The sequence below is a fragment of the Thamnophis sirtalis genome, unplaced genomic scaffold, assembly GCF_051295495.1.
Source record: "Thamnophis sirtalis isolate CommonGarterSnake01/CBP01778 unplaced genomic scaffold, rThaSir2_p1.2 scaffold_3, whole genome shotgun sequence".
In the NCBI taxonomy this organism is placed as follows: domain Eukaryota; kingdom Metazoa; phylum Chordata; class Lepidosauria; order Squamata; family Natricidae; genus Thamnophis; species Thamnophis sirtalis.
This window is the reverse complement of record NW_028261383.1, coordinates 90,460,941-90,477,380: the sequence shown is the minus strand read 5'-3', so window position 1 is coordinate 90,477,380 and position 16,440 is coordinate 90,460,941. Positions and strand designations below refer to the sequence as shown.

The window sequence follows — 16,440 nt, the reverse complement described above, 5'->3', positions numbered from 1 at the left end:
TTTCCATACTTCCAGATTCGTTGCAAACTTGGCCTAAGCTGCTTGTTTTATTGCTAATCCCAAAAAGTATTTTGGACAATAATCAATATTGGGAAGCTTAGTTAACCTAAAACCATTTCTTTTAGGCCCTCTATTTCATTTAAGCAACAAACATTGAAGCACAACAAGCAGAAAGAAGGACTCTCATTTCTCAAGGATGTAGAGCAGTGGTAGCTGAACAATTCTACCAATGGTGCTACTGAACACATGCTTTTAGCTGAAAGTGTTCAGGCATCCCTTTTCAGGATAACTGTAACCTTACCTCTAGGCTGGGTATCTGGGTTCTCTCTGTGAAATGCTCCCTTGACAGCTGTCCTGCGGTATACCACATGGGTCCTTCCTTCTTCCTCCTCCTGCTTCCCCTTCTGCAGAGGTTCAATGAAATACTCGTCCTTGTCCGTGCGAATCATGCCAGCCTGAAGTGACAGGGCAAAGATTGAACATTTCAAATTACTGCCCATGCTGCAGACATTTTGAATAAATCTCTACAATATGTGCAAGCACACTTTAGCCTTCTCCAGGGAGCATTTAGGATGCAAAGAGCAAGCAAGATGAATTCTTGATTAGAGCAACATCAGTGTCGGTGCTTGACAAGGAAGGGCAATAGTAAAGCATTAGACTAAAGGGATTTCTTCTGGAATCTAATTAACAAGAGCCAGGATTATGCTATAGGAGGAGAGGGACTCATGATCAGAACACCACAGTCAAAGAATGTATAATAGTCATTTGCATTAAGTTATAGCAGTAAAGAAGTGCATTAAAATGGCATCTGCACAGCAGTATGAACACAGGCTTTGAAAGAGAAAAGTCTTGAAACAAATTCTGCACTGCTTGCCTTCACATTGACTTGGTCTACCACTACATACAATGCAATTGTAACCCAATTACATTGGGTGGAGACATCTTGGCTGCAATCCAAGGAGGAGGAAGATGAAGAAGAGGATTGGGTTGACAGCAGTTAGAGTTGGGATGGATTAAATTTTATCTTCCATTTTCTGCCCCATTTTATTTGTCAAAGTGCCCACAAGGGTGGGCAGAGTAGAGTAGAGTAGAGTAGAGTAGAGTAGAGTAGAGTAGAGTAGAGTAGAGTAGAGTAGAGTAGAGTAGAGTAGAGTGAATAGAAAAGAATAGAATAGAATATTATTTTTTGGCCATGTGTGATTGGACACACAAGGAATTTGTTTCCAGTGTGTAAGCTATCAATATACATACAAACAATGAAGTGATAAATCATAAGATACAACAAACAAAGTGATGGTCATAAGATACCAATAGGTAAAAAGATAAAGGTTTCCTTCGCACATATGTGCATTCCCGACTCTAGGATACCAATAGGAGTAGGTAATAGTCCTACTAAAAAGTTAGATATTAACATACTCTGGAGAGACCTGAAGGGCCAGTTGGTTATTTTAAAAAATCTACCTATATGCTCCATAAGAGTTTGGCTGATTATAAATGCAAGGCTACAACCCTACCTTTCATTTGATTGAGATGCTGGAGCTGGACCCATGATTTTTTAAATATGTTAATATAAAGGCAGGCACTTCTGAACTATATTGGAACCAGCATGTCTGCATTCAAGACACTTACGCTTTCCATATAACTTTGCCACACTTCAGAGCCTCTGCTCCCCATGTGGGCATGTAGAAGTGAGGGAAGGAAGAAAGGTCAGCAACTAAATTTCTTTTCCTTTTCTTTTCAATTAGTGTGCACAGAAGGGGGAAATGGTTTCTGAAAGGAAGCAGATGTGGCAGGAAGATTTAATTTCTTCCAACCTGAACACACTGTGGTCCTACTCCCAGTTTGGACCCTTCACCTCAATAATGAAAGAAACTCAATGAGTCAACTACATTCTACATAGAGAAAGAAACTTTAATTGGATTGAAAATTACTATTGGGTCAGGGACTAAATTGTATCACTGAGTTTATAAGAAAGGACATTAATTTAGTTCTGGTATTAGAAACCATACCAAGCTGAGCATGAACTTACAAGTACTGTTAAAAACACAAAAGTGTTGCATTACAATATCACTAATTTGATCAAGTACCCCGAGATTTCATATCATGGAAATTTAATTAATTTTATTCAATTGATTTGAGACACTGAATTGCCTGAGTTTGAACTCACATTGGGCATTGTACATTAGTAAGTACATTACTAAAATTAAGTAAGATACAATCATTATTAAAGGAGTAAGAAGAAAGGGGGGGAAAAACAAGAACTAATGGCAAATATAGTAACCACACCTTCCCCATTAAACAATCTGACCAAGGGCTCAACCACCCTACCTCAGCCTGGGAAAACAGCTAGGGCTTTAGAGCTTTCTGGAATGCCATTAGGGTGGGAACCACTTGGATACCTCAATCCATGACAGAGGAGGCACGCCTCTTCAGTCTGCTAGATCGCACTGTTTAATTGGAGGGTCCCAGAATGTGCCAACTCTGTTGCATTGAAATAGATGTTGGGAATGAAGAAACATCTTAATTACACTGGTACAGAGAAATAATACTGAAGTGCCAGGATTCCAGAAATATTAGGGCTATTTGCCCATTTCACCCAGTGTATAACTTCTATCTTATGTCATTTGGGGTACAAAAAGAAAAGAAAAGAATTTGCATCCTCTCCCTAGATACCTCTAATCATATGGTTCACCTGTTTTCATTGGTTGTCTGGGGGGAATAAAAAAGTTGATATCAAGCTAGCACTTATACTTTACTTTCACCATGGTACTGAATGGCATAAAGGTAACTTCACTTTAAAACTGTTATGTAATTTCTTAGTCTAATTTAGATAGATTTCACATTAAAGACAGGAAAACAGAAAACTGAACAAAACCAATCAGAATGATATACAAGCGGTAAGCTGAAAAAGGATATTAGCTCCCCCCCTCCCACAACACTTAGGCACGGTAATATCAATTTGAAACTTAGTTTGACGTCATATTTCCATACCAGGAGGGAGGGACAAATTTGCAAATCTGTACATAAAGTTCAAACACAGTTTGAGAGTAATTTCAATATTCAAGCAAATCTCTCTTTAAATTCCAGCCAAGAGATAATTCAGAACATATCGTTCCTCGTTCCTCAAATGGCTCCTCATTCTCCTAAGTATTTCTTTTGGCACCTTTTGATGTTTTCCCATATGTAAAGAAGCAGCTGATACAAAAGGAGATCATGAATCATTCATAGACACGCCCTTTTATATCACACTTATGTTATTATGGGTGTTATGTTTATTTGTAGGAATTTATGGGAGACCACATGGGCTTCTTCTAAAGAAAAGGAACAGAACCAAACTATCTGTGTGAAGCAGGGTAATAGTGCCAAGGGCAAGGAAAAATAGGAAGATAGTTGCCAAGCTAACCAATTCAAAACCTTGATTGCTAGCCTAGATGGATTAAGTAGGAAAATCTCAGCATAGGGAGGCCAAGAGCAGAGTAGATAGTTTGGAATGAAAGGGCTGTAACGGCTAACATGCAGTTCTTGGCTCCTACGTAGTTGAGATTATCTACTGGCTTAATGTCAGAACAGAGCTATGATCTGGGCATTGTTTACATAGCACCAGAAAATTGCATTGATTAATTTTCTTAATTTTTTTAATGACCACTGCAGAGAAAAATTAGGCCCCTTTTTAAGATGACATGCCGTACACACAATTTTGAAATCCATCGGGCAAATGTGCAGCAAAGGCTAAAGATAGTACCATATTTTTAGCCCTGTTGCAAGAAATATTTTTGATGCAGAAAAATGCACCTCGTAGAACAATCAGAGAATGACAAACTAGATGAATTATGGAATTCTTTCTTTTGTTCTTCCATTTTTTTCACCGTGTTGTTAGTACAAGACATAATGTCCTTACTAAGTGCATTGGTTAAATATTACTGCTGTCCCTTCTAATATTATAGCAGTTTCTGTGTGGTGATTTCTAGATGAATAAAACTGAATGATGTTCATTTGGCTTCCAGGTCTAAAAAAGCGTCAACCTTGGTAAAGGAATGAACACTTCTGGAATAACTCAATGAGACTGCAATGAGCATTGAAACTTGGATTATTAAAATTCCAGACAAGATTGGAACTAGAAAATCTGCAAATATCAGAGGAATTTCCTGATAGTTGTTTTGTCAACAACTGACAAAAACAAATTATCTACAATTCCAACATAACACAGCATCTAGTTTTCACTTACTGCATATAATGTTTCTGTCTTCCACTTAAAACATGAAGGGATTTTCTGTCTCACTATAAAAACTGGACCAGAAGTTGTAGATGTAATTACATACATGTAAACATTCCTTTTAAAAAAAACAACCAGTTATCAGTTCCAAAAGAGAGAGATAGTGTGTGTGTGTGTGTGTATGTGTGTTTGTGTGTGTGTGTGTGTTTAGCAAATCTGGATCTACATAATTTTGTCTTTAAAATGGAAATCTTTTTTTTCTGTACTATGAATTGTTCAGTTGTACTTAATTGAACATTTTCATTTCAGGTCTATGTCCTTTCTCTCTTTTTAATAATTTTATTTAACTTATCAAAGTTTAAAATGAAAATGAAAATAATGGGGAAAAGGGGAAGGGAAAAGTGGAGAGAAAGAAGTGTAGGGGAAAAGGGGGAAAAGGGGGAAAAGAAAGAATAGGATTGACTTCCGAATCTTTTTGGTGCAATAGAATAAAATAGGAATATTACAGCCTCAACTTTTTACTTTTACATACTGAACATGTAGTAGCCATATCTATAACAACAAACTTATCTAATCATCAAAACCCCAAAGCAAAGATTTCTCCCCCCCACCCATTTCAAACAAAATCCAGATGTGTTTTCTAACTAGAAACAAAGTTTTCTTCAATTACATCAGTTAATTTAGCTATCTCTCCTAGTTCCATCAGTATTTCCAGCCATTCATCCATTGTGGGAATTAAAGTATCTTTCCATTTTTGTATATAAAGCATTCTTACTATTATTAACATACATAACGGCAAAGTTCCAGATTTTTTTCAAGTTCTTTGTCCATTAAGCCTAAAAAAACTTATGACAGCAGCAAGAAATCAGTACCAAGGCGTTTGAAACAAGTACTTGTTTATTGCATGCTAGCTCTCTATAACCATCAGGAAAATTGGCAGTAGATAAAAATCAACGGAATTCAAGGAGGATTTAGATCTCTTGTGGACACAAAAGGATTCCAAACTGATGATGCACATGACTCTTCCCTTGGGTTCAGCCTGGTCATCTCCTATAGTCTCTGGTTTAATTTTTATATTCACTTTTAACAATCTTCTGTATTAAAATATGAGCCTTACTCCAGTATTTCTTTGCTTTATCACAGGTCCCCCAAAGATGGTAAGAAGTTTCTTCTTTGCATTTACATTTTCCACACACATTTGAAATATCTTTGTACATCTTTGGCAATTTATTGGGTGTTAAATACCAACAGTACTGATCCTAGGTAGCATTCATTTTTGGTCCTTTCAGGCTTTATCTTAATATTTATCTTATTTATGATAGTTCAGTTAATTTACTATCTGGTTCCAAGGAAAGCCTACCAAAATTGTATTTATTAATGGGTTCATTCCTTTTTAATTTAACTCAGTTAAAAAGATACAAGAAGCCAATTTAAGGGAGCTAAACAGAAACAGGGAAGTGAAGGCTACTTAGTTTGGGGTAGCCAAAGGCAATGTCTCTGTTTCTTTTCACTTTAAACAATACTATCCACATGCATGATTCTAGTGAATCAAGGATTTGCTACAGTTTCTGTTTTTATAAGAAACAGCTATCATTCAATTTGTATTATTGGGTGATCATTCCTCAGGAGGAAAATTGGGAAAAACAGGAAATTCTAATCCATGGACTTTTAAAATAAAACTCAGAAGTCATCTCTTGCATAGTATGGTGTTCTCCCTGCTTAACTATGAATTTTCACTGCAAACATTTTATTCACAGGAAAAAACATTGTAGAAAAGAACCTACTTTTTACAGGGTAAAAAAAATACTGAATGAGGCGGCTAGAATAATCCAAGTATTTTTAAAGAAGTATTTAGCATTAGTAAATTCTTACTGACAATCAGCACATTTTTCAACTAGGTTAAGTTATTCCATCTTTATTGTCATGAATATTCATGTTGTTTTTCTGTTTGTAAGACTGATTGATTGATGTCCATTCTTTCTTTCAGGTGCTCAAGGCAGCAGACATAGCATTGTCTCATCCAATTTTCCTCCACGACAACAACCCAGTGAGGAATTTTGAATTGAGGCTGTGACTAGCTGGCTCATTTTGTGAGTTTCCATGGCTGAGAATCTCCCAAGTGCTGGACCAACACCCTAATTGCTCACCAAGCAGACTCTTAATTAAGGGATTGTATAGACATACAATGTGACAGAAAAACCACAAGATATCTTCAAGTATATACAGTAAACCCATTTACCTCAGTAATCTCTGCTGGTCTTGAATTATTTCAGCATGAATTATTTCATGTCATATTATTTAAAGGTTCATCTTTTTGAAATTATTATTGAAGGGAATGGAATGGAAAAAAGTACTTTAATATTTTTGGGGAAATTAGCTGGATGATACCATGGAGATTCTCGGTCATTCAGGTCATGGTTGTCCCAAAGGTGCTTTTTCAAAAGGCAACTGGACTTTGTTTTTCCTTGAAGACATTTTGCTTCTCATCAAAGCAGCAAATGGGTGTGGAATCAGTACACTGTAGTAAGACATGTACAGATCTGTACATTGGAGAAACAAAACAACCACTTCACAAAGGCATGGCACGACATAAGAGAACAAACCCATCAGGACAAGATTTAGCAGTCTATCTGCATTTGAAAGTTCACATTTTGGACAGAGAGGACTGCTGGTTTGAAAGATGGGTCAAAGAGGCAATCTACATTAAGATTGAACAGCCCTCTCTCAACATAAGGGGAGGGATATGACACCACCTAGCTCCTGTTTACAACACACTCCTTTCAGCAATTCCAAGAAGTTCCACAACCATTTACATTATTCAAGTGACCCTCTGGGCACAGAATAATAGCCAACTGGCCTCAACAACTCTCAGAACAGTGCTAACAACAGATGACTGCAAGAAATATAAATTCATTTAGCTAGAACTGAAGAAGCTTCTTGGATGAGAAGCGAAATGTCTTCAAGCAAAAACAAAGTCAGGCTGACTTTTGATAAAGCGCCTTTGGAATTGTTGGATAATATGTTGGATTTACTCAACTTTATGTGTTGAGAAATATATTAGGACTACAACTCTTAAAATTTCAGCCACACTGGGAGCTTCAATGCCAAAACATCTCAAGGGCACCATGTGTAGTGAATGCTCCTGATTATTAACAACTCTCCTCATTCACCTCTGACTTAATTCTTTTTGGTGTTGGGTGGTAGGACTGATTGTTGACACCCCTTCTATTTTAAGTTTCAAAACTCTCTATAAGTTTTAAAGTTCCAATAGTCAAAACTATAAATGTTATATTCCCTTAAAAGAAATTCATCTGTTGATGTTAGCTCAAGGGTGCATATCTTCCCATTTTTCAGTCCAGAGAAATTCCCTCACTTGACTAACGTAAGTCCATCTTTCCACCACCAATTTCTCCTAAAACAGGATCAGGGCTGCAATTCATTGTATTAAAGAAGAGGACACAAATGACATTCTCCCCTCAATCCGGTCATTTTGTTTGTACGGTGGCTTTCCTTAAAAGTTTTAATTTGCCAGCATATTTGAAATTGACAGACATCTCAGGGCTTTACAGCTTGAGGTCCTATCACTAATTAAATGTCTCCTCTAGCTGAACACTCAGCAAGTGCTTTAATTGTCTCCTTATTAACATTCATATCACAGCTTCATGTTCTAGACCCGTAATAAAGTCAGCTTGCTTAGCTTCTACAGCTGCTTCTTAAAGCTCTGGAGTTCAGATCCATGCTGCAGTTTCAGCTTTAATTGACGTTCATTTTCTCCTCATTAGTACAAGTGAATACATTGCTTTTCACCCTACAGAGTTTTATCACTGATTTTTTATAACTAGCAGCACAGCAAGGAAATATAAGTAATTTCACTTTAATTTTAAAGTGAGGAGGGGAAAAACTATTTTGGAGAGTGTAAATTGGAAGGAAATAACTATTTTGGAGGATTTGTTGATAATGCAACTCCAGAAGCATTGAATATTTGGTCATTTTATCATTCTGACCACTAGAAGACAATTGGTGCCTTCTTTATCATTGTGCTGCTAGCTCCAGACTGGAAGACTCCTCTTCAACCCATTTTACACAGGAAAATTTTTTACACCATACGGATAGAAGCATAAGGTGCATCCTTTCCAACACAGCACATAACTTCATTCATAAATGTTACTTAATTTTTTGGACTTGTCCTTGGGTGTCTTTCAGTTTTAAATCCCATTTTTAATGGATTTCTTTGTTCTCACAAATACATCCTCAGTTTATTATGTCGATGTTTGTCCCTCACTCTCTTGCCTCACAGGTTGGATCTTCTGAAGATCTGGAGGAGATCTTCACAACTTTGGATGACGGTTGGGGTAGAAATCAAATAATAAATTGGAAAGTTCCAACCAAAACTGTTGCCTGATTTTCCCTGAAGGATTGATCCCAATATTACTAACTAAGTAAGTAATAAAGTAATTTATAGCATAATTACACCATTTTTGAAAACTTCTTCAAACATTTCCCTATGTAGAGATATGTGTACTGACTAAGCCAGGGGTGTTAAACTCAAGGCTTGCAACTTGGATCCATCCCATGGGGCTGCCTTGGAAACAGAAAAGGACTAGCCCATGGTGCCTCTGAAAACAGAGCTTGGGAGGGCTGCTGGCAGAGTTTTGCAGGAGGCCATCGCAGCAGAAAACGAAGCTCAGAAGCCCATTTTTGCTGGCAGAACACTCGGATTCCCCTGACATTGAGCTGGCCACACCCACCCCAGCCCCCCAAAGTCAAACACAACCCTGATGCAGCCCTCAATGAAATTGAGTTTGACACCCCTGGACTAAGCGGTCATAATATCAACTAATCAGTAAGATGGCCATGATTTATTGACTAGAGAAGAATGTAGATTCAATTGTGAATGAACAACAACAACTCCTTTGAAATTTTACAATGAACTTTCCTATAAGGAACTGAATTCAACAAAATAAATATTGAATGGCAAATTCCCAGGTTCAAACTCACTCAACACCAGACTATAAACTCAAGACATACAGAAATATTCATGGTCAAAAGATGGAAGCTGACTTAGAGTCTCACTATGTTTAGGTCTAAGATATGTGATTCTGCTCACTGCTTATAGCCCCTTAGCATCCTAGGTAAAATCATGGTAGATATTTCTCCTGGACTTCCTTTCCAAGTATTTAGTGCTGGGTCTAAGGAAGACATTGTTTGATTTCCCACTATACCCAGTTAAGCATTGCTTTGAGCCATTGTGAAACCTGAAAATGGCAGCTCTCTTGAAAAGGGATTAAAAATCACTGCTGCTGAAATCAGCACACATGCAGTGTTAGAAGGTCATTAGAGATAAATTTGCTATAAACTTCGGTAAGCAAGAAGGATGGCTGGCAGATTAAACTGCAGATATTATAAAGTGAAAGCTCAAGGAAGTCGATTAAATATGAATTGTGGCATTTGTAATTTGACTCCAAAAGATACCATATTTATAAAGAGATTGCCATTCCTCAAAAAGCTGTTTTCAGACTGACATGCACTAGAATTCTTGAGGGTCTTATTATCTTTTTCTATTGGAAGCCATGTTTTTGAAAATGAAAATGTTATTGTTTGATTCATTAGTGCCATCAAGTCATTTTGGACTCCTGGTGATCACATAGATTTCTGCCATGAAGATCTGGCCATTCAGGTATTCCAACAGTGCATTTATTGCCACTGGAACTCCATCCACCTTGCTCTTAGTCATCTTCTTCTCTTCTTCTTCCCACCTTTCCCAGTATTGAGTTGAGTCATCATATAATGTGTCCAAAGTAAGATAATTAATAATCTCTTTTATGTACAATTATTGCTATTGGACTGTAGAAGTTTAGAGTTTAATTGGTATTTATCAGGTTCATATATGCTGTCTGTGCTCGCCCAACTAGATTTAGCAATGCTCTGTGTCCCTTCTATCCAAATAATCATTTTTTTTGAATCCAGAGTCATGCTTGCTGAGTGGTAGAAGCTGCCTTAGGGAACGTCATTTCCCTCTATAACCAGATGATCCCAATCCTATTAGCTTCCCTTAAGGCACTTAATTTATATCAAGAACTTGGGTGAACTCTGCTGCTCTTGATAAATTTCAAAATGAATGGGGTTGTTTTATCCTTGGGTGTTGGGAGGGTTGTATGCCTGTTTCTCGTATTTGAAAAATATGAACACTTCCCGGAATCACCATTGCAAGCTAGGTAGCCATATTAACCAAAGTGAATGAAATATTCTCACTTTAATGTGGCAAATTGCCATGAGTACAAAAATAAATTTAGCAATAAATGTAAACTTGGCCTTGTGTCTCCTTTTACCTTGGACAGGACTTACCGTCTACTATGCCTCAGATTCAAGCTTCTTGTTCCTACATCTCACACTTCCTGTCACTATCCGTAAAAATGGGATCCCCGCCAGTTATAGGTCATATATATGTGCCTTGAATAATAAACAAAATGTAAGGGCAATGTTTTATACCGTCTTTCTTGGCATAGATACCAGCTAATAAGTATTTCTGAGAATAATAATGTTTCCCGGTACTCCATTCTTATAAAAGAAACTATCAAAAGTTAAGATTGCAAAAAATAGTGAGATTAAGATTGCAAGAAAAAGTATAATCCCTACAATTTCAACAATCACCACATTATCTGTAAACATTCAAACAAGAATAATGCAATGCCTCTTCCCTTGGAGTTGGTTTTAAATATAACTGCATTGCATATCATTGGGTTTTGAATTCAGTTCAGACGCAATCTTTTATACGACCACTCAGAAAAAAAAGGTTCCATTGAATTCCTAAGGACATACTCTTGGGAAACTAGTTTAGAATTGTAGCGCTTAATAACTGGTAAGCTTGCATCCCACACAGGGCACATCATTACATCTTAGTTGTGCTCTGGAATAACTATGAGGCATAAAGATGCATGCAGAGTCTCTGTCATGCCCTTGGGAACAGCAGCTTCATTATCCCCACCACTCATGTCTTGAGCAACATGGACTACAAAGGAACTTCTCTCGTAATGGCTTGAACGCAAGTTGAATCTCCTGCATGAGTGAGAATCTTGAAAAATGCTGCTGTGTAGATCAGGGATCCCCAAGCACTTCAGTTCATTAACCCCTTCGTGAAGTTTCAGGTTGATCACCAACCACCCAACATTTACCATATAAAAATTTACTTCATTGTCAATCAACAGGAGTGCTGATTTACCATCGGCTTATCAGATACTTAGGGCATAAGGAAACAACAATTGATGACTTAAGAGCCAGCCATCAACACCATAATTAGCAACTAAAAACTACATACAACCAGGCACTGTATAAATACAAAGCCTGGAGCAATCCAGCGCACATTCTGGAGAGAAAAACATTTAGCAAGTGATTGACTAAGATTGAATCCTGCTACATGAAAATAATTTAATAAATACTAGTTTAATAGTACCTTTAATTGTAGCAACAACAGCGCTGATCTTTTGAATAGTGACCCTTGAGGGTAGATATTGAGCACTTTGGGAAACTCTGGAATAGAGGTTTCTAGACACATTCAATAGGGGGCGGTACGGAATGCGGGTGGCAGGATTAGTGTTCAAGGCTGTAACACTTTTATACATAGCCATGTGTTCTGACCCCCTTCGTGCTACACCAAAGCACACCGAGACAAAGATACTTCCAGGATTTATTAACACAGAGACAGAACCTTGGCAGCAATCCAGCACAGACAATACGTTGGCAGCAATCCAGCACAGACTAACCTTGGCAGCAATCCAGCCTGCCAAGCTAGCCATGAGAGTTCTCCAGCTTTAGTGAATACGTTGACTCCTGCAAAGGGCATATGCACAATCATTCCTTTTATAGTCTTGAGAGAAGCCTAATTACCACCAGCTGAGTGCAATTATCTCCTGTAACTGTGTAACTGCTCCTTATGCTTATTAGCTGTTCATTGCCAGGCATCCAGGAACAACTCCTTTGGCTCCTCCCCACTGCTCCAATGCATGACCTCGGGATCACACTCCCTTGTCTCCTCCCCCCAGATCCAAGGCTCAGGTACCTCCTGGTGGCCAACCAGCCTCTCTGCGCCCTGCTCGGAGTCGGAACCCTGTCCAGGGTTCTCCACATCCTCCAGGGCCGACTCATAGGACCCTCGCTGTCAGAGTCTGGTGGCAGTTCCAACGGCTCCTGCTGGGCCACAACAGCCATGTAACTAAATCATGCATTCTGGTTAAATGAATGTATGAAGTAAGTATGACATTACACTTATTTTTATAAAATGCTCTTTGATGCATTTTTAAACACTGTTTGGAAGTACTGCACATTATTTATTTTTCTCAAACTATCCAAAACAACAACAAAAAATGAAATAAACCAGATAATAGTCAACCTTGTGTTTTTCTTTTGTAAAAGAAACACTGAAAAATAAGCACAAAACCTTGCAACATTGTGACTATAAGTTACCTATTACCCTCCAGCTCTAATCATTTATGTAGTTTTCGGCTGGAAGAGTCTGGCCAGGAAGGTTTAAACTTAAGCAAGAGGCTTTCTTTATTTCACTCAAAGTTCTGTAAAGTCTTTCTGGCTTTTACAGCAAATGTTTACATTTGTAAGGTTGACCTTAGGACTGAGAAATAAAACATTGCATATTATTAACATATCTCCCGAAATAACGTTGCAATATCTATTGTTCTGTTTTTTACAGAAAGTAGGGAACAACCCTGAGCAAATGAAGTAAAATGATTAAAGCTGAGTTATGTCTTTGGTCTTTAGGAAAATTCACTCTTGGAAACAGAGGTTTGACAGGCTAGCCCAGTAGCTTGTAATCCAAGCCATAGTATTCTCTGCCAGCACACGTCTCATGGATCAGTCAGTAATAACTCATGGTCGGCACATTAAAGTGACAAGAGAACTAGGATTTCCAATGAAGGTGGGTCTCAAAACCTCTTGGCACTCAGCTTGGAATCTGCTTATCCTACACGAAAAGACACACTCCTAACTTTGTATTGTGGAAACCCAAATCTTGCAGTCATAATAAACTATAGAAATCCAGGATAATATCCAGATAGGTGCAAATGCAACCGAAGGCTAAATCTTTCACTGCCAACACCAGATCACACACCTATAAATCAAAGAGATTAATTCTAGAGAGGTCTAGATATGTAATCTGTATAATTATACAACAATTCTTCCCCACAAGGGCCTTGACTTGTAGGTTGCCCCCTACTGCTACAATAATTAGAAATTCTATGGGATAGATTTGTAGCTGTTATACCATTATGGATGCATGCTGACAATCAGCTGGAAATATCCTGAAAGAGGGAGACAGGATTGTGTATTCTACATGTTGCCTTTAGGGGTGCAATATACAATGGATTATCCCCAGTTTACAGGCATAGTTATTTTATAAATGTTTGAGATGCACTGAAGATTTACAGCTTCAGACAATATGGATTAATTGTATGTGGACTACAAATTGACAAGACCAATGAAAGGAATTTTAAAAGCTATTCTCTATCAATACCCATCACCTGATTATTAGTAAAACCCAAATTCTTTTTAAACATGTTCCAATGCAATACCAAACATTCAGTTCATCCATTTGGGGGCTGAAAAAATCCCTCAAAAAGAAAGGAGGAAAATAGGGTATAGATTTCAATGATGTCTTTAAGCATCTCAAATCTGAGAAGTCCCAGTGGATCACTACAGAAATATATCAATATTAATAGCTCAATATATCCAGAACTCATTCTGGAAGAAAAACACACTAGTAATTCTACATTGCTGTGCAAGCATTTTATATATTTGTGAGTTTGTGCTCACAAACGTGTGCTCTTCCATCTCCAGCATACAGCAAATTCCAAGCACAGAAAGATGAGCTGCCATAAAGATCCATAAAATAAAGGATCTTGTGGTACTTTAAAAACCAGATGATTTCTCATATCCTAAACTTACCCTCAATAAATATATATTTCCTCAAAGAATTAGTAGCTTTTGTTAGATGCTTGTTCTAACTATAGTGGTTTTCACCAAGGTCCTCTGTCCCTAGGGTACCAGGGAACTTATCTGGTTATGTTTCAGGCCCACAACGAGCTCCAAGCGAACCAGCTCTAGAAGTTTCAGCCGCAGCCTGTGAAAGGTTCCAGGAGTTTCCACCAAGTGGAACTGCAGAGCAAACAGGTCCATCTGACCTGTCCAAGGAAACCTGAAATGCGCAGGTCTGACAGAGATACCCAAAAGCCTGCCCACCTGCGTAACTACATAACAAGTAGGATTATTCCATCCAAGAGGGGAGGGGTGTTGTTCTAACTATAGTGGTAGAAACCAAGGTCCTCTATTCCGGTGGGAACAGAGGTTTAATCCTATTGGTCAAATGGTCTGACAGCTGCCTATAAAAGGGCTGCTGTCAGACTCAACCTTCGCTGGATTATTCTCACTTGTTGTACTTAATAAAGAGCTGTTGTTACCGTTAAGCCTCTGTGTGCCTATCCATTACCCAATCTAACAGCTTTTTTTGCATGATCTTTATATTATGGTATGGAAAAATACCAACTACTTTATATTAGACAGCCAATTTGCCATAGTGGTTAAAGGTACCAGGCTAGAAACTGAGAAATGGTGAGCTCTTGTCCTGCACTTATGGTGGTCCCTAAGTTCTTCTCAGCCCAAAGGGCCATTGAACTAAAACAGTGTTCAGGACAGTTCAGAATGAAAAGATGATTGGGACCAAGCTTTCATCTAGGGGCAGCACGTTCCAAACAAGTTCACATCACCTGCACACCATATGGGGCTCTCAGTGAGCCTTCTCTCAATGTATAGATCAAATGGGCAGAATCATACTTGGCAAAGTCATCTTTGACATGATATAGGTTTATATCCTTGCAAATTTCATATGTTATGACATAATCCTAAAAGGTACAACCTTGGCATAGTGATATGAATACTGATGCCATGACCAACGACAAAATAAAGACACCACCATTGGACATCTTGTACTTAAATTTTAAGGCCCAGGCAAACAATCCTAAATATTACCTACAAATAAGCTCCAATGGTTTTTGTGACGTTACCTTTTGCCTGTATACATTCAATTTGTAGACCATGTTGTCAGAAACAGAACTACAACCTTTACATTGTATTTTTAAAAACATGAATATTCTTTCAAGGAAACACTATCACTTAAAATGTTAGTGTGGGGTCCATGGTTATTTCATTTTCTTATTTCCTCTATAAAAATTGACCATAAACAATTACAAAGTTTTGTTATCTCTTCCATGATTGGCTAGAAGATATATTAATAAATTGTCTTTCTCTTCCAATACATGATGTCAAGACTATCGCACTCCCATTTTCTGGGAAATAGGGTACTGCTTAAAAAGTATGGATGGAAAGTACAGGTAGTCCTCAATGTACAACATCTTATTTAGCCACTGTTTGAAGTGACAATGGCACTGAAAAAAGTGACTTATTATCATTTTTCTCACTTATGACCATTGCAGCATCTGCATGGTCACGTGATCAAAATTCAGAGGCTTGGCAACTGGCTCATATATGACAGTTGCAGTGTCCCAGGGTCATTTGATCACCTTTGGCATCTTCTGACAAGTAAAGTCAATGGGGAAGCCAGATTCACTTAACAATGGGCTACTAAATTAACAAGTGCAGTGATTTACTTAACAACTGTAGCAAGTAAAATTGTAAAATGGGGCAAAACCCACTTAACAATAGTCTCACTTAGCAACAAAAATTTTGGGCTCAATTGTGTCCATAAATCGAAAACTACCTATAGAACTTAAACATCCCTAGGAGATGTCCTTAGTTCTGTAACTAAATCCTTTTTTAACTAGCTTCATCATCTACTGATTTGCCTTCTTCACTGTTATGTCTTGCAAACAGTATTTCTCAAACTTAGCAACTTTAAGATGTAGGGACTTGGGAATGTGCTGACTGGGGAAATCTAGGTGTAGAAGTTCACACATCTTTTCTAAGGTTGAGAAATACTACTCATAAGTACAGTACCCTCCAAAACCAGTTCAGCACATAGGCTGAGAAACTGCTCCTATTAGTATGGGTATAAGAAATTTTTAGCTCAAAGAACTATGGAAGTCTGTAAAGTTTGATTACCTTTGATTCTATTGGGTTATAGGTTGATAAGAGTTTGGTGTATGTTCTTTCTTTCCAAATGCATACACATAAACACATAGGACAGGGTGGCCTGTTGCCTCACATCA

At 37.9% G+C, this 16,440-nt stretch overlaps 1 protein-coding gene across 2 annotated transcripts in view; it reads right to left on the bottom strand.

Moving 5' to 3' along the window:
• ADAMTS2 (ADAM metallopeptidase with thrombospondin type 1 motif 2) overlaps positions 1-16,440 on the bottom strand; it is a 262,418-nt gene that overhangs the window by 153,739 nt on the left and 92,239 nt on the right. For both annotated transcript variants that reach the window (XM_087709481.1, XM_087709482.1), the window contains exon 3: positions 302-455. In XM_087709481.1, coding sequence (XP_087565607.1) covers positions 302-455 — 154 coding nt within the window. The remainder of the gene's footprint in view (positions 1-301; positions 456-16,440) is intronic.